This window comes from Megalobrama amblycephala, linkage group LG5 (assembly GCF_018812025.1).
Source record: "Megalobrama amblycephala isolate DHTTF-2021 linkage group LG5, ASM1881202v1, whole genome shotgun sequence".
Classification (NCBI taxonomy): domain Eukaryota; kingdom Metazoa; phylum Chordata; class Actinopteri; order Cypriniformes; family Xenocyprididae; genus Megalobrama; species Megalobrama amblycephala.
Genome location: NC_063048.1, coordinates 31,746,759 through 31,765,832, shown reverse-complemented (window position 1 = coordinate 31,765,832; position 19,074 = coordinate 31,746,759). Strand labels below are relative to the sequence as shown.

General features: G+C 34.9%; 1 protein-coding gene across 13 annotated transcripts in view; it reads right to left on the bottom strand.

The window, feature by feature from the left end:
• gphna (gephyrin a) overlaps positions 1-19,074 on the bottom strand; it is a 117,161-nt gene that overhangs the window by 42,854 nt on the left and 55,233 nt on the right. For 9 of the 13 annotated variants that reach the window (XM_048191857.1, XM_048191860.1, XM_048191859.1 and 6 more), the window contains exons 7-9: positions 15,862-16,134; positions 14,579-14,695; positions 9,322-9,453 (exon numbers count right to left, since the gene is read on the bottom strand). In XM_048191857.1, coding sequence (XP_048047814.1) covers positions 9,322-9,453; positions 14,579-14,695; positions 15,862-16,134 — 522 coding nt within the window. The remainder of the gene's footprint in view (positions 1-9,321; positions 9,454-14,578; positions 14,696-15,861; positions 16,135-19,074) is intronic. The other 4 variants (XM_048191862.1, XM_048191865.1, XM_048191869.1 and 1 more) reach the window with 1 other exon arrangement.

Here is a 19,074-nt window from a genome sequence, read left to right as displayed (position 1 = left end):
TATAAACAACAGAACTAAACGAATGAGATGAATTGACGTGTGAATATGAAGAATCGAAACTATGAGAATGGACACACACAACTGAACAAACACATACTTATGATATAAAATATACCACTACGCGCCCTTGAAGTCTTGTACCAGCTTTTAATTAACCCCACAGGCGCACACATACGCACACATACACACATTAATGAAAAAATTAAATGCAGAAGCACTGCCAGATACAATACGTATCTCTTCCACAACTGCCACACACATGTCAGATTCAATGACAGGGCTGTTTAGTAATCGCCAAGGCAAGCGTAAGGGCCTGTTCTCCCCTTCAGCTGACCTTCAATCTCCTCTCCATTCATCAATCGAAGAGAGATAGAGAAGGTGGGGGTGGGGTGGACTCGGGAGCAAAGGGTCATCGAACTGTCAATGTCCATTTATTACACTTACGCAGGTAACACACGCATGTTACCACAGTGTACCTTGAAGTGCCTGCTTTCTGTTATCCCAGCATCCTATAGGCTATTTAACCATTTCCGTCTGACATTTCTTCTTTTTTATTATTTATAATGAAGGTTTGCCCTGTTTACGCCTAATATGATGCAAGTAACACAAAAGCATAGAATATCGGTTTCTCCCACACTTTTGAGAGCCATGTCTCTGGAACCACGGCTTGATTTTACAACTGAAACAGGCATTGCAGAACACCTGGCCCAACATACTGAGGTTTCCCCTCTTGCTCCCTTTAAAAAGTAAACCCCTTCTCACTCACAAGGGTCCGATACTGCCGCATGTCCAAGACAAATGCGGTCATTATACTGACGGCAAACATGCCCAGCAATGCTGCCGGCAACGTATTGCTTTCAATGAAAAACCTTTCATGTCAAACATCCAATTGGGCAAAGGACATGGGAATTTTGTCTTCATAAAAATTATATATTGGAGAATCATTTGGACATCATCATGACATATGTTGGGGTATGATTTTCAATTTGAACAGCTAGCTAGAGCATAACACGACTCTTACTATACCTAAACAATTTCTCAATATAAAATAATATAAAACAGCCAGATAAAGGCTTTAATAAATTAGAATTAAATACGTCTTTTTTAGGCATGCAAATTTATACAGATATTTTGAGAAACTATATTAATGATCATAGAAATATTGATGTGAGTCATTATTGACGCCAAAGCAATGGGTTTACTGCTCACATCAGTAAAAAGGCACTATAGGGCACTTTCAGCATCTGCAAAGATGCAAAAATACTAGAAATTAAATTTAGCACTTTTATATATTAAAAAACAAGTTGTATATAATTTATATTATTTTTAATAAAACAAGAATCTTGTATAAGGAACTTTGGTTTGTATCTGCTTATTCTATTCATTAGTGTTAGTATCAATAAAGAAGAAACCGCACCTTCCATATTTCATTTCTGGTTTAAAAAAAGAAAAAGGAACGGACGCAAAAGTACAACGACCAACTAGACATCACGTCTTTTCTCATTATGTCCAATGCAACAAACAAACATACAACTCACAAAAAAAAATGATTTTAATATATTTTTATTTTTATTTATTTCTGTTTTTTTTTTTTTTTTTTTTTTTTTTTTTTGGTTGTTTAACATCCAAACAACAGAAAAAACGAGCCTGGTCACCCGCAGTATGATATTTCCTACTAGTGAGAAGAAATTAAAGAGAAATACCGTAAACGCAAAAGAGAACTCAATTCAGTACTTGCACGCTGAGGCGGATTTCTAAGTGTGAAACGTTCAAGAGTGAACTCATTTATTCATGTTTTCTTTATCACCCTAACATGTCAATAACTTTAAGCAGTACTGCCCACTTAAAGATGCATTGATTTATTGATGTACCGCGTCAATAAACAATATCAAAAATATATATAAAATGGCGGCAATGTCCATAGAATAGATATAGATATCATTTTGTTATTATATCTATAGTTTCTATATATTAGTGTTGTCAAAAGTACTGGTACTTCGGTACCAAGTCAGTACTGAAATTTTGAAAATGTGACGATACCAGCATTTCTGTAGTACCGGCAGTACCGAGAATCCGGGTATATTCGGTACCCAGCGACAGGGCTGTGCCAGTATTTACTTGAATATGACACGAGTGAAGCACAAAGCTTCGTTTACAAAAGAAATAATAGGTTAGCAATTAAATGTGACATCGCAGCCATGGAAACATTTTGTATTCTGTTTTGCGAATCGCGATCTGGTCACATGATTAGCAGAGAATTTAACAATATTCCATTAGTTATTCCACTGAACATGGAATCTCAAATCTTCACTCACGCAGGGGATTATAAACGTTTCTTTTGTTCGCATTTAGGCCTATTATAGGCTATTCGCATTATTTACTGTGGTAAAGTAGAAAAAACACCATAGGACAGAAACCTTTTTGCTTGCACGTCAATTTCTATTTAACACAGTTTGTGCTCGTTATTGGACTTTATTTGTCTATAGCGTGTTTCACACACGCTGGTGATTTTTACTTTCGCTTTCTCTAACAGCGCAACATCAAACATAGCCTGAATGTCTTGCCCCTGCGGAGGATAAAACTCGCTTTTCAGACCTTTTACAACAAGTGTCAGTTGCTCGTAACATCAGGAGATAACATGAAGATATTATTAAAGAGAAATGGTCTCTTTCCTGCTCGTGTCCCACATCCCTCGCAAAGCGCAGAGCGGTAGGCTTTATCAAAGACTAATAACGGGGCTGTGACTATATGACGTGTCTTTGTGTGGAAATAAAAAACGAATATTTTTTAAAATAATAACTTTCTTATTATTTAGGTTAGCATTATTTACCGATATTTATTTCATAGTTTTACAGGCTAGTGTGTTGTTTCACTGACGAAATAGATAAAATAAACATGCACGTCTATTACCCTTGTTGAAAAAACCAGCAGATGCTGGTAAGGTAGGTTTTGAAGCTGGTTTGAGCTGGTTTATGCTGGTCCTATGCTGGTCCAGGACCAGCTTAGGACCAGCATGGACCAGCATACCAGCTTCAAAACCTACCTTACCAGCATATGCTGTTTTTTTCAGCAGTAATTTCAAAAATAATTTAATTGAGGTAGCCTATATATACACACACAAACATACACACACACTCCAAATCATATTTAAATTTAAATAGGCTATATAAAATAGTAAAATAGTTCCAACAGAACCGTAAAATTTTCATGGTATCGGTACCAACTACTGGAATTTTGGTACCGTGACAACACTACTATATATATATATATATATATATATATATATATATATATATATATAAATTTGAAGTTGTGCCAGAAACATCAGTAATTGTTGTTTTGCTAAATTTTACTGGATGTCTTGCAAATAAATTCTGCCGCTCATGATTTTCTTGCCCTGTGTAGGGAAAAGATGTGACTGCAATTCAGTACAAACACCCTTGTTTAATTACAGTCTCTATTTTCTGTCCATTGCTGAAAGCCCCTCCAGGCGGTATTCTTAGCCAACCCTACCTCGTAAGCACACACCAGTGAACACACTACACACCCGCCTCAGTGAACACACAACACACATGCTGTCCCTCTGAGCATCCACACATCTCCAGCCAGTGAAGCACAGGGTGAGCTTCAGTCTGAATCTCTCTGTCTACATCACACACAATGGGATTCACCAGTGATCAAGAGATATGATACCATTATGACAAGTATTATAATCATAAATGATTAAATGTAAACTAAAGTGCTATACTGCTTTTCTTAATGTTGCAACTATATCTGGGGAAATTATATATTATATCATGTTTGCATAATAATGCATATTTGTATTATAATATTATATGGAAATGTATTCAATAATAATAGTGAAATGCTGAATAATGAGAGTATAAAAGAATAAAAGACAAATGTTTCACAATTAAAGTTGATTCAAATTGCAAAGGTTGAGAACAACCAAGTATTGTCATTTAAATCAGTCATACACTGTCCTTTCAGCTGAAATTTTTAAGCCAAAATTATTCTTTTTGCTAAATAATTAATACAATTACTATAAATAATAAATTATTTATATTATATTATATCATAAATGATATTTTTGTAGTATCTAATTTACAAAATGTATGTTATAAAAATCTTGAGAACATTTAATCTACATAATGAAAGACTAAGGGGTCGTTTACAGAGTTTACAGTGTTTTGGCCATTCATTTACATGACATTTGAGCGTTTTGGGGGTTTTGATTTTGAAAGCGGGTTTCAAAGTACAAGTTTTTGAAAACAATACCGTTATTGTCTCCATATAACCTACAGAAACGCAAATTTTTGAAAACAGTGATATCTTGCCGAGATATCTTGGTGATATCTAACTGCGTAGTGTTTCTTTACAAAGTGACATCGCCAACTACTGGCCTGGCATGAATAATACAGCATTTTTAGTAATTTTGCAGATCTATTATATTATATTATATTATATTATATTATATTATATTATATTATATTATATTATATTATATTATATTATATATATATATATATTATATTATATTATATTATATTATATTATATTATATTATATTATATTATATTATATTTTCTACAATTACATTGTGTTGGAACTATTTCAGGAAATGTCTGTTACAAAACTTCTGAGAACACTGTCTCTTTATAACGGAAAATTCAAAGTGTGTAAAATAACAGATTCCCCTCCACAAACAAACACACACTATGAACATGAGTGCACATGCACACACAACAAAAACACACATATGTGCACTTACACAACATGCAAACACACATAGCAACAGAAATCAAACAAATATGCCTGTAAGCACCTGCACCTGGAAAATTTGTACAGATGTGGGACGGCACTGATACTACTGATCAACTACACCTCCAAACAGTGGCACCTAATGGAGCCTCCATTGACAAAAGCCACAGTAACGTATCCTGTACTTCCACATCAGACCACTGCAGCTGTTATGAAACCAAGTGGTTGCTCCGTACGCCGTGGATCATGCACCCTGAAATCATCCTGCCCTACGATCCCCCCTGAAGTCTATCTAAAGCCCTACTGACTTACCCCCCCACACGCACGCACATCCGAAACAGACACGTGTATAACAAAACAGAGTGACGCATCAGAGCGGAGAAAGACGGTGCTTACCATGCTTTATCCTGGTACACAGAAGAATGCCGCACGTCTCCCATGCACACAGTGACACACGCATACACACACACACACACACACTACACGCATGAAGCCAGAGAGAGTGTAGGAGGGGAGAAAGAGGTGGAGTGAGACAGCATGCAAAGCGGAGGATGAGTAAAAAACCACTGGGATCTAAATTTGGAGGAAGTGCAACCACAGATTTGAAGGATGTATGGCATGACGGCTGCGTGTGTGGTTACTGAAATCGGATCGGCTCAGACGGAGCATGTGAGTGGGTTAAGAGAGGGAGAAAGAGAGAGTGTAAAAACTTATTATGCATTATTACCTCTGTGTTTAGTGCACATGGAGAGCTCACAGCCAAACTGGGTCTTATGTAACAGCTGGACGTTGTGCTGAGGGAATGCAGTGAGCATATGTGTGTGTGTGTGTGTGTGTGTGTGTGTGTGTGTTTGAGTTGCCTCTGGTCGTACTGGATGATGTATGCTCGGAAGAGGTTTTTAATCACACGCTCCTTTCACACTGCACACAAATCCAATTTGGCTTCACATCTGATCTTTAGGCCCGATTGTTATTTTGATGAAATATGAATTGTTTGTTTCAGTGAATCCTCATTGTAACTCTTTTAGCGTCAGCATGATTCTAAAAGTCTCTCTCCTACAACAAGCTGTCAGCTTGGAAAGAGGCGACAGGAAAACTGGAATTTAGCCTCTGCTGATGTCTACCACGCCATTTTGCTGACCAGAACGTAAGCGACATTTTATGCATTCATGCATATATTGTGTGCAAAACTGCTGATTTGTTCACTGCACAGTGAATGTCACACAGTTCACTATATAAAGGAGGAGTCAAACAAACAAAAAATGTATTAAGACACAGTTCCAGACAATGTGTGTGCACTATATATGATGTTACACACATTACCGTTCAAAAGTTTGGGGTTGGTTAGATATTTTTTTTATGTTTTTGAAAGAAGTTTAATAAAAAAAGTCCTTGAAGTCCTTGACCTTGAAGTTTTAAACAGCAGAGTACCTGCTTCAAATCTGAATGATAAGAATGTAAACAAAATAGAGATTCTTCCACAATTCTGAATAGATAACTAAACAAAATAGCATGTAATTTACATGAAGTTCTGACAAAATGTTAACTGCTGCAGTCCATTTAAAAATATTTAAATCATTTGAATTATTTGAAAATTTTGTTTTGAATGATTCAATGAATAAAGATGTCATTTGTTTCATTAATGGATGAATTTCTTGAACGAGTGACACTTATATTTGAAGACTAGAGTTTCAAAAGGTTAAAGACATCAGTGTTTATATCCGAACAATAAAATGTGAATCCCAGTAATTTTGTGATGATCTGAATTATTGTAAGGCAGAATTAACGATCCTGTGTGGTTGAAAGGAATGTTTGTGATGCTGTTCCACATGCATGATAACTGCACTCTCTGGGTCAATGGCAGCGCAAATGCAAATGCATTTTATTATTATTAAATTTGTGTATTAATTATAACTACATGTTAAATAAATCTATTGTACTGGAAAACTTAATTTGTTTAATTCATGTTTTTGTTTTATTTTATTTGTCCTATTGTGTGTAATTTGCTTCTTTTTTTCTTATTTTTAATAACAGAAATGAGATAAAATAACACAAAATAACTAAAGATATGACATCTAAAGTGTGTAAGGTAGTACAACTAGATCTCATTATTGAATCCAAAAGGTTTAATTATATTTTCCTAAATATAAAGGTATTCTTTTAAAGACCTTTTAAAGTGTCAAAAGGTCATTTGGTTTAACCGTCCAAAGGCCAATACAGCCACTTCATTTGTGATTAAAATATCTTAAAATGTAATAAATGTATATATTTTTTATTCTGGAATGATTGTATAACATCATATATCAACATAGTGCAAAATGGTATTAAAATTATGTGTAGAAGTCGTTCCTTTGTTATGAGAAAGAATGTCCGGAAAACTTTATTTCATTGACGTCATTTGGAGTAACCAATATAAAGGGACCATTTTGGATCAAGTCATGCGGTCAGTATCATGTGACAGGATGTGACATCATTCAGACACCTGCAAAGGACCACATGGTCATGAAGCAAAGAAAATAACTACCTTTTAACTATTTGACAAATTCATGTTTTCACTTGCTCATACGCATGTCCCGACATTCGGTACAACCGCAATAAAACATGGACAATATTGTAATATTTTAAAGTCTTGTACTAAATATAAAATGTTTGATTGTCCTTTTGCTAGCTAGCTAATAAGCTAACTATCTAGATATCAGCCTGTTAGCATTGATTGAATATATCGTCATTCGGTAAAACCGACATTTCGGTTAAACCAAATGACTTTTTTTGGTGACAAATTTTGTCAATCTTGTAAAACATGACAAAAGCAGTGTTAATTGATTATAAAAACCATATAATCTCATTGTTAACACTTAATAAAAAGTAATTAAATCTCCATTATGGTTTTTTTACACTTTTAAAAACCTTATTCGTCAATGACCCAAATATATATTTCGTGAAATAAAATTTTTCATATGAAATAAGAATTTGTTCATATCATCCACCCTTATAGCCCAAAGTGTACTGCAGATTTTACACATAAGTTAGGGTCTGTACTACACACGCGCAGCCCGATTTATCTAACCACATGTACCTCTGTACATGCAGATCACACATGATTGTTTCTAAGAAGATCGTGTTATGACATTTTGATGAAAAATTATGAGGTCAAATTAAAAAAAAAAATATGGGCCCCACCACAGTGTCTCACACACACACACAATTTCCTCTGCATATAAATTCTCCACACTCTCATGAATCTGCAATGACTATTTTTTCAGGTCTGTGAATTCCCAGATGCTCAAGCTGATAGGTAAACTGCTCACCAGCACATGTAACAGAATACACACACACACACACACACACACACTTCTCGGCACGTTCTTTACTGTATATAGCCTCTAACTGTTAAGTTCCACTTGACACCCTTGTTTAGCAACTAAAGCCAAACTGCCAGACACTTGTCAAAAAAACAACAGTCAGCAGAATTAAAAACCAGCCTGAGGTCAAAGCTGAAGCTTAGAACACTTCATTGGAATTCTGCTTATCACAGGCATTTCACATGCATCCTAAAAAATGATATAAAAATGGCAAAACGTTTCCATTATATACTTCAAGTACTTTACGGCATCAGCTTTCCAAGGTCTGATACTTAGACAAATACTACAGGAAAACACTGTTGTAATACACACTGTATTCACTAGAGGGAGACAGACAAACTAGTGGAGCACCAATTAATTACTTATTCTTAGCATGTTGACAGATTTCATGCATACATATGACCTATGTGACCCATTGTCTCATGAGCTGAATGGATACACGCATAGTAGTCATGACCCAAATGCATCATTTGATGTGCTTTTGTCTGTCCATGAGAGCAAAGGGTGTCCCGTTTGTCATTCTGTGTTTCAATCAGTACTATTAAACAGTCTAAGATTTATTATATCACCACTCAAAGATAGAAAGCAAAAGCTGAGGGTGGCCTCGTCTGGGCCAAAATAGGAAACATTTATACCATGACACTAAAGCACAACTGAGAAAGAGCTGAAATCAAAGTATCATATTGTCACATACTTCACAGCAAAATCTAACTTGTTCATTTAAAAGTTGAGATGAGAGTGTATGTTTGACAATGATGTATATAAGTGACTAAATACTAAATGGCGTGAGTTAGAGACACTTCAAATAAGTGTTAATGCTGGAAAAAAAAAAACACACACCCAAAACAGCTCCTGAATATCTTTAAAAAAATAATAATAAATGTTATCAATTAATAGCCGCCAATAGAATTCATCTAATCACACCGCTGGATCTAAAACAACAAACTGTTAACCGCTACATGAGGAACATCGAATTGGCCAAACTTAAAATTCAGCCAGTGAAGAAGCCCCGCTTCTCCTCTCACACGGCCCAATGAGCAAAGTCACTGCTGTCTGGAATGCAAAGCAGTGTGTCAAGCAGCCAATGAGGTGGCAGCAGATGAGGATCCAGCCATGGAGGATACGGAGTGCATGACGAAACAGAAAGCTGAGGGGAGAAGGAATGGTGTGAATAAAGGGAGAAGGGGTGGAGTCTTACTTTGGGGGTGGGGCAGGAGGCAGTGGAGAGGCGGGACTGCTGAGCACAAGGAGACTCTGAGGGCGTGGTGCTGAGAGAGGCGGTGTCCCGTGGCAACACCTGCACGCCTCGTGAAATAATGGACTCTGGTATCTGGAAATAGAAGACCGTGGCAGTCAAGTTCAGTAAAGAATTGTTAGAAATAAGCCTTTTCACTTAAATATTATTTTTTACACTACCATTCAATGGTTTCATATGGACGCTTGTTTCCACAATGACAATAAACATAAAAAAGCTAATTGTGACTTTTTATCTCACAATTCTGACTTTTTTTCTACAATTGCGAGATATAAAGTCAGAATTTCATGATATATATTCGCTATTTTTCTCAGAATTGTGAGATATAAACTTGTGATTGCATGTTATAATGTCCAATTGTGAGGGGAAAATTACTGACTTTTTTCTCAGAATTGCGAGATTTAAACTCACAGTTTCTGGTTATAAAGTCATAAAGTCAGAATTGCACAATATAAACTCTCAATTGTGAGAAAAAAGTCAGAATTGCGACTTTATCCCCCAGTTTCACAGACAAGGCTTAAGCTAGTCCTAGACTAAAATGCATGTTTGAGCCGTTTTCACTGAAAGCAACTTGTACTGACATATCTTAAAATTTCTTTTTTGTCTCAAGATGCACACCAGAAATGTCAGTAAATTCTGACTTTATATCACGTAATTCTGACTTTATATCACGTAATTCTGACTTTATATCATGTAATTCTGACTTTATATCACGTAATTCTGCCTTTATATCACGCTATTCAGACTTTATATTAGGGCTGCACGATATATCGCATGAGATTGTCACGCGCATTTCGTCAGTAAAGCCGGTTCCTTGATTACCGCTAAATCGCCATAATCTCATGCGATATATCGTGCAGCCCTACTTTATATCACGTAATTCTGACTTTATATCTTGCAATTCTGACTTTATATCTTGCAATTCTGACTTTATATCACGCAATTCTGACTTTATATCACGTAATTCTGACTTTATATCTTGCAATTCTGACTTTATATCACTCAATTCTGACTTTATATCACATAATTCTGACTTTATATCTTGCAATTCTGACTTTATATCACTCAATTCTGACTTTATATCACGTAATTCTGACTTTATATCACGTAATTCTGACTTTATATCACTCAATTCTGACTTTATATCACGTAATTCTGACTTTATATCACGTAATTCTGACTTTATATCACGTAATTCTGCCTTTATATTTTGCAATTCTGACTTTATATCTTGCAATTCTGACTTTATATCACGTAATTCTGACTTTATATCACTCAATTCTGACTTTATATCACTCAATTCTGACTTTATATCTTGCAATTCTGACTTTATATCACGTAATTCTGACTTTATATCACGTAATTCTGACTTTATATCTTGCAATTCTGACTTTATATCACTCAATTCTGACTTTATATCACATAATTCTGACTTTATATCTTGCAATTCTGACTTTATATCACTCAATTCTGACTTTATATCACGTAATTCTGACTTTATATCACGTAATTCTGACTTTATATCACTCAATTCTGACTTTATATCACGTAATTCTGACTTTATATCACGTAATTCTGACTTTATATCACGTAATTCTGCCTTTATATTTTGCAATTCTGACTTTATATCTTGCAATTCTGACTTTATATCACGTAATTCTGACTTTATATCACGTAATTCTGACTTTATATCACTCAATTCTGACTTTATATCTTGCAATTCTGACTTTATATCACGTAATTCTGACTTTATATCACGTAATTCTGACTTTATATCACTCAATTCTGACTTTATATCACGTAATTCTGACTTTATATCTTGCAATTCTGACTTTATATCACTCAATTCTGACTTTATATCACTCAATTCTGACTTTATATCTTGCAATTCTGACTTTATATCTTGCAATTCTGACTTTATATCACTCAATTCTGACTTTATATCTTGCAATTCTGACTTTATATCACGTAATTCTGACTTTATATCTTGCAATTCTGACTTTATATCACGTAATTCTGACTTTATATCTTGCAATTCTGACTTTATATCACTCAATTCTGACTTTATATCACGTAATTCTGACTTTATATCACGTAATTCTGACTTTATATCACGTAATTCTGACTTTATATCTTGCAATTCTGACTTTATATCACGTAATTCTGCTTTATATCTTTATATCACTCAATTCTGACTTTATATCACGTAATTCTGCCTTTATATTTTGCAATTCTGCCTTTATATTTTGCAATTCTGACTTTATATCTTGCAATTCTGACTTTATATCACGTAATTCTGACTTTATATCACTCAATTCTGACTTTATATCTTGCAATTCTGACTTGATATCACGTAATTCTGACTTTATATCACGTAATTCTGACTTTATATCACTCAATTCTGACTTTATATCTTGCAATTCTGACTTTATATCATGAAATTCTGACTTTATATCACTCAATTCTGACTTTATATCACTCAATTCTGACTTTATATCACTCAATTCTGACTTTATATCTTGCAATTCTGACTTTATATCACGTAATTCTGCCTTTATATCACTCAATTCTGACTTTATATCACGTAATTCTGACTTTATATCTTGCAATTCTGACTTTATATCACTCAATTCTGACTTTATATCACGTAATTCTGACTTTATATCACTCAATTCTGACTCGCAAATGCAAGTTTAAATCTCGCAATTCTGAGAAAAAAAGTCAGAAAAGTCGCAATTACCTTTTTTTTTTTTTTTTTTGTCAATAGTCAATAGGAGTGTTTTTTTATAAGAAATAAATACTTTTATACATTAAGGACATATTAAATTGCTCAAAAGTAACAGTAAAGGCAATTATAATGCCAAAACTTCACAGTGATGCTTTTCTTTTGAGCTTTCTTTTTACCAAAGAATCATGAAAGAAAAAAATAATCAAGGTTTCCACAAAAATATTAAGCGGCACAACTGTTTTCAGCATTGATAATAATAAAAGCTCCTTGAGAACAAAATAAGCATATCAAAATCATGCAAAACAAGACCAGAGTAATGGCTGCTTAAAATTCAGCTTTGCCATTTTAGGAACAAATTGCATTTTAAAACTTTTTGAAATTGTAATCATTTTTCACAATATTTATTTTTTTAATGTATATTTTTTATCAAATAAATGCAGCCTTGTTAAACATAAGAGACTTTCAAACACACAAAGAAATCTTAATTATTACAAACTTTTGAATGGTAATGTATGATGATGTAAAACGGTTGAGAAGGACTAAGGTACTAGTGTAACATATTTTGATTAAACTGAAATTATTAAATTTAATTTAAAATTTAAGTAGGAAAAAATCTTAATTTGAATATATATAAAATATTACACAAATTACATATAATATTTAATCATTTTCAGTGATATACACATAGTTTAGGGTCCAATTCTCACTATTAACTACAACTTTTGCCTCAAACTCCTAATTTCTGCTTATTAATAGTTAGTGAGGTAGTAGTTAAAGGATGTTGAATATAGTCAGGCAGAATAAGGCATTGATATGTGCTTTATAAGTACTAATAAACAGCCAATATCCTTGTAATATTCATGCTAATAAGCAACTAGTTAATAGTGAGAATAGGACCCTAAACTAAAGCGTTACAAATATTTATTTGATTTCTTTAGCAATTATCAAAGGTTTAGTGGTTTTAGCCAATATGTGTTGGCTGGTGTGTTGCAAAGCATTAGCCAATCATAACACCACTTATTTGCATACAGAAGGTACAACAGCATCAGAGAGGGGTGGTAAATAATAACGCAACACTACATTAAGCCTCGATTAACACAAACTTTCAAAAGCTAGAGAAGCGCATATTACGGCCCATTAAATGTCTGCAGAAAGTATCAATGAAACCTCCATAATGAAGACAAATATCTGAAACGCCATTATCTACACAGAGTGATATTTGTTACTGTATTCAGACAGAGACTCGCTGCCTTTGATCCAGCAGGCGAGTCTTCGTGCAGAAACAAACTGCAGCTATGCTGTCTGGGAGAACCGTGGTGGGATTAAGAAGGAGTCTGACGGGCAGAAGGGCGAAGAGCGCAGGGATCTTCCACAGGAACGCTGGGGCTTAACGGAGCACTAATTAACATTGGGGCTAAATCAAGGCCTCACAGGAAAGAGCAGCTCCACAAGCGCTTTAATTACCCAGCGCAGAAGCTAACCCTGCGCTAATAATAGCATTCGACTCAACCTCTGCCTTCCCAGGAGACTTGTGCTACGAGCGCTCCCTGTGGAGAACACAGTAATGCCAACCTGCGTGACCCCATTATAATTACTATATAAAGACAGCTAATACAGGATATACACTCAATCCTCGGCTATCAGGGAAAAAGCTTTACAAGACCTGGCAAAGCTGAACAACAAGACAAATATTGCTTACTAGAGAATAAACTGATACAAGGCACTACAGAAAGACAGCGAGACGTGCTTGCCCGTGCAAAACTAAGGTGTTGTGGGTGGCTGCCAGGGTGTTACTTACTGCCAAATTCAAAAAAGCAAGACCTCGACGTGCCAAGTCTATGATATTTTGGCCTTTAGATATGGCTTTAATGTCTAAATAAGTAAATAAATAAGCAACAACAGCATATATTAATAACTTACATACATTATATAAAACTTATATTGAATTAATATTAAAAGTTTATTTTTTAAGCCGTTTCTGTAAGCCGTAGACAGACTGAGCCATCTGACCAATAAGAGCAGAAAAAGCTCATGGAAAAGAGGGGTTTGGAGAGAGTGAATCCTTTATCGAACCATTTCAGACACTGTGAGAAAAGAGATGGTGCTACAATGTATATTATGAGAAAATTAGACTGTTTTTTGATCTTGGATGCATGTAAACCTGTTGAAAGAGACTCCAAACCAAAAGTGGGCACCTTTAAAATAGCATAATAGGGGCACTTTACATAAATTCAAGACTGCAGTAGAAGAAAGTCAAAAAAGTTAGATTCTTTAATATTTTGGTCTTTAAATAGGGCTTTAACATAAGAATATGAATTTTTTTTCCCTCTTTTATCGTCGACCAACAGCAATAGTGACAAAGCAAATCAACCAATCAGAACTCGTAATGATAGGTTTTGAAACAGGATGTTCAAAAGGGCCAACTGAATAGCAGTAGAGGTGAATATGGATGGAAAAGTGGGTGTGGCTTACCGTGTCACTGCAGGAGCAGGTGAAATGGGAGGGAATGGAGGTGGGCGGGATAAAGCCAGTCAAGGGCTGCCCACCTTTCGCCATGAAAATGGCATGGCTGGGATGAGACTTCATGTTCTGATGATGAATATGAGACATATGAACATGACAAAGTACACACAAAACATGAATTAATGGAACATCAAGGGCAAGAGACGACGAAAGAAGGGGTAGAGCGTCACTTTTCAATGTCAAAATACTTTCTACTATTCCAGTTTTCTTTCTCCTGTTCAACTGTTTGGAAAACCTGTTTGAAAACAGTTGTTGCAAATCCATTTGGTGCCACTAATGGCACAGAAATTACACACTTTACTTTTAAAACCTTATAATAAAGTAATAAATTACTTGATTTCTTTTGGTAATTTTTAATAATAAAAAAAAAAAAAAAAAAAATTGATACAAGCACATTAGTGTTGTCAAAAGTGCTGACTTTGATTCCAAGTCGGTACTGAAATTTTAAAAATGTGATGCTTTGAGCGCTGTTGAGCGGGTTCGTAAACACCTCTGATCGGCCATTGTGTTCACAAGCTGAACAGATATGTCTGTGATTGGCTTTAATGATCAAGAAGTGGTTGGCTTTAATGATCTAAATCAAGAAGTATTTACTGGAGATACAAAATGACAAAATATGAAATTTATCAAAATGAAGTGAGTTTATTCAAAGGGACGTTTTCATAACCAATTGACAGATAGTTTACCCAAAAATTATCCCATTATTTACTCACCCTCAATCCATCCAATACAAGTGTATATGTATTTCTTTTTTCAGCCAAACCCAATCTGAGTTATATTAAAAAATATCCTGGCTCTTCCAAGCTTTATAATGGCAGTGAATAGTACCAGATAGTGAATACAGTTTATAAAGTTATAATTATGGGTATTTTTCTTACAAAAACACATTGCTTCGCTTCAGAAGGTCATTAACCCCTGGAGTCGTATGGATTACTTTTATAATGGATGGATGTGCTTTTTTGGGCTTAAAAAAAAATGGCATCATTCACTCCCATTATAAAGCATGAAAAGAGTCAGGATATTTTTAATATAACTCTGACTGTGTTTGTCTGAAAGAAGATAGGATGGCTTGAGGGTGAGTAAATCATGGGATAATTTTCATTTTTGGGTGAACTATGCCTTTAAGGCATTAATTTTTGTAAGAGTGAATTAAAACTTTTTAAGAGCTGCAGAAACAAACAGCCTGAGCCAGTTTGAGTGTTTGAGATTAAATAACTGTTAATGGCACTCACCTTAGCAGCAATAGCAGCTGCTGTGATGTGAGAGGAGCCGCTGTCCTCTGTGGACGCAATGCCACTGTCCTTCTTCTCCTCGTCCTCTTCCTCACACTGTACACCCTTGTCTTCTGTCTGCTTGTGTGGACTGGTGGTGGGTGGAGGGGAGAGCGGCGGCGGAGGGGATGGCAGGTCCTCTAGAGCGTCGTGCACCTCCTTCACCTTTACTATGGCGTCCCGCAGCAGGTCTATGGCGTGGGGCAGAGCAGGCAGGATGAACTGGAAGCACTCCTGTGAAAAGGGAGAGAAGAAACAGGTGAAAGAATGAAACCGCAAGAAAATCTTTTACACCCAAAATGTGTTACTTCATATCAATGAGCTCATGAGCAGCTCAATTTCATAGTGATGCCATGGGAACGTCTAGAAAAAGCAGGCAATAATGTGACAAGACTAGACAAGCAAGAGAAATATCAATTATAAATTTATTTATAATTCATTCCACACTAAAATGAACTGGTAAAAAATAATATTTAAAATGTCATTAAACAATAAATTAAATTTAATCATAATATAATTTGCCCAATATCTGTGTGCGTGTTATTTATATTTATTATGAGTATCACATTGTTAAATGGCAACTACTAATAGGCAGCTTTCAAAGTTATGGAAAATTAATTTAATTTAATTTAATTTAATTTAATTTAATTTCCAAAATAAACGAATTAAACAGTACATATTCATTTATATATTAATTCATTTATTTATTTATTTATTTATAAATACAGAATATAAAACTTATATAAATAGAATGAAGGTTAATAAAGGTTTTTAAAATAAATTCTCTCATACTGTTATTATATTGTGTGATGGGAAATATTTTTGTCTAACATTCAGAAATAAGAATAAGAAATTATGATTTTAACAATAAAAAAATAACATTATGGGATAATTAAAAGATTATTATTATTATTATTATTATTAATACTATTATGGTTTGCTGAAAAATACATTATTTTAAAAAATATTGCAAGAGATTAAGCTATAGTATAGCAATATACATGTTATTAAAAAAAATCAACACACAAGCTAAAATAAATGCCTGACTGCAGTAGATAAATGATTGACAATTAGTATTATTCCTTTTTATTTTTATCATACAATATTCGACAAATTAATATTTCTTATCATACAATATTTAACACATTAAATGTGCTTAAAAGACCTTAAATAATATTTAACCTGAGGTATTCCTTCAAGATTTGAACAGTGGAATTATAAAAATGAATTAATCTGTTGTATCTCCTCGGAGTTCTAATTTCTCCAGCTCCTAAGCTTCTAGTGTACTGTTTAGCAGTAATGTGAGGTCTTTACGGCGTAAATCCCTCTTGTTCTCCTCCAACGTAATGGGCCACTATCTATCCGAATCCCCTAATAGGATGACATACAGGCCAACCTATTGACACTAACTTAATGGAATTTCTAATACAGTTGGACATCCTCCATTTTGAGGGGCTGAAGTCCGATAAGGACACAGCGTGTGAACTTAACACAGGTGGCCAAACTCGATTGCTCTTAAACCGCATTTCTTAAGTACTTCTGACAGGAGACATTAATAATAATGAAGGAAAGGACGGCAGCGGGGATGGAGACCGGTCCAGGGAGGGTTGATGCGGTGGAGTGTTTCCCCCCGCAGGTCTGATGTGGTTGCATCTCCCCGTTTTGGTGACTCAGGGTTAAAATGAAGATTAATGTGTGGAGACATTAGAAGTCCATAGGCTACTTCATGTCCTCTTGGTGCATGTAGGAATGGTCTATTTTTGTCTTCCTGGTGCAAGGTGAGGCACATGTGTGTGCGCTGACAGTCCAGATCAGAGCGCGCTGCTCTGTAGGAATAATGGCACCTGAGCTCAAAGAAAGAGTGATGGGCAACTCAGACACGCTGACCAGACAGGAACATGCCAATATGGATGTGTGATGTGAAGCCACATCACTGTAAAAGCAGATGGACACATTTCACGTCCAGTTTCCTCGAAACAACACTAGAAACCCCTACATTGCAGCCCTTATTCAGAGCTGAAGGAATTGCAAGACATTTTGTTAGTCACTTGGTTTCTATTCTGTTGGGTTCAACAGATCAAACACTCCCTTGTCAACTTAAAGGGTTAGTTCAACCAAAAATGAAAATTATGTCATTTATTACTCACCCTCATGTCGGTCCAAACCTGTAAGACTTTTAATCATCTCGGATCACAAATGAAGATCTTTTTGATGAAATCTGAGAGCTTTCTGTCCCTCCATAGACAGTCTACGCAACTGACACTTTGACGCTTCAAAAAGTTTATAAAGAGATCATAAAACTAATCCATATGAATTGAATGGTTTAGTCAAAATTTTCTAAAGAGACTTGATTGCTTTATATGATGAACAGATTGAATTTACGCTTATATTCAGTGAACTAACCCTTTAAGAGGTACAACTGATGTATGTGTTCAAATCCAATGCAAATCTAAAACAACCAACGTCTTGGAAACTTTACATTTCTCCATTAAACTCTGAAAATCTTTCATAAAAATATTAATTATGATAATCTAAACAAAGAGCGAAATAATTGTAAGCAGTGCCTGGACACTTTTTAGTGGCCTTGATTCACAGTATTTTCCCCATTCATTTTTCCCATAGGTATTTTAAAAAGTCAAAAATCAAACCAACCTATGAGATAAATCAACAAAATTTGCTTTGAAGCAAAACAGGATTTAAAAACAGAACAAAAGACAAAGGTAGACTGTGTACTTAAAGGTTTTAATAAATGAAAGAAATATATTAGATCTGTCTTTAAAGGATTATAAGTTATTGTTAAAAATCATTTGATGAAATATGGAGAAAATGGGATTTTTACTTCAACTACCTAACTGTTGCACTCTATGCAGTTGTTTTTAAAGGGTTAGTTCACCCAAAAATGAAAATTATGTCATTAATGACTCACCCTCATGTCGTTCCAAACCCGTAAGACCTCCGTTCATCTTCGGAACACAGTTTAAGATATTTTAGATTTAGTCCGAGAGCTTTCTGTCCCTCCATTGAAAATGTTTGTACAGTAGACTGTCCATGTCCAGAAAGGTAATAAAAACATCATCAAAGTAGTCCATGTGACATCAGAGGGTCAGTTAGAATTTGTTGAAGCATCGAAAATACATTTTGGTCCAAAAATAACAAAAACTACGACTTTATTCA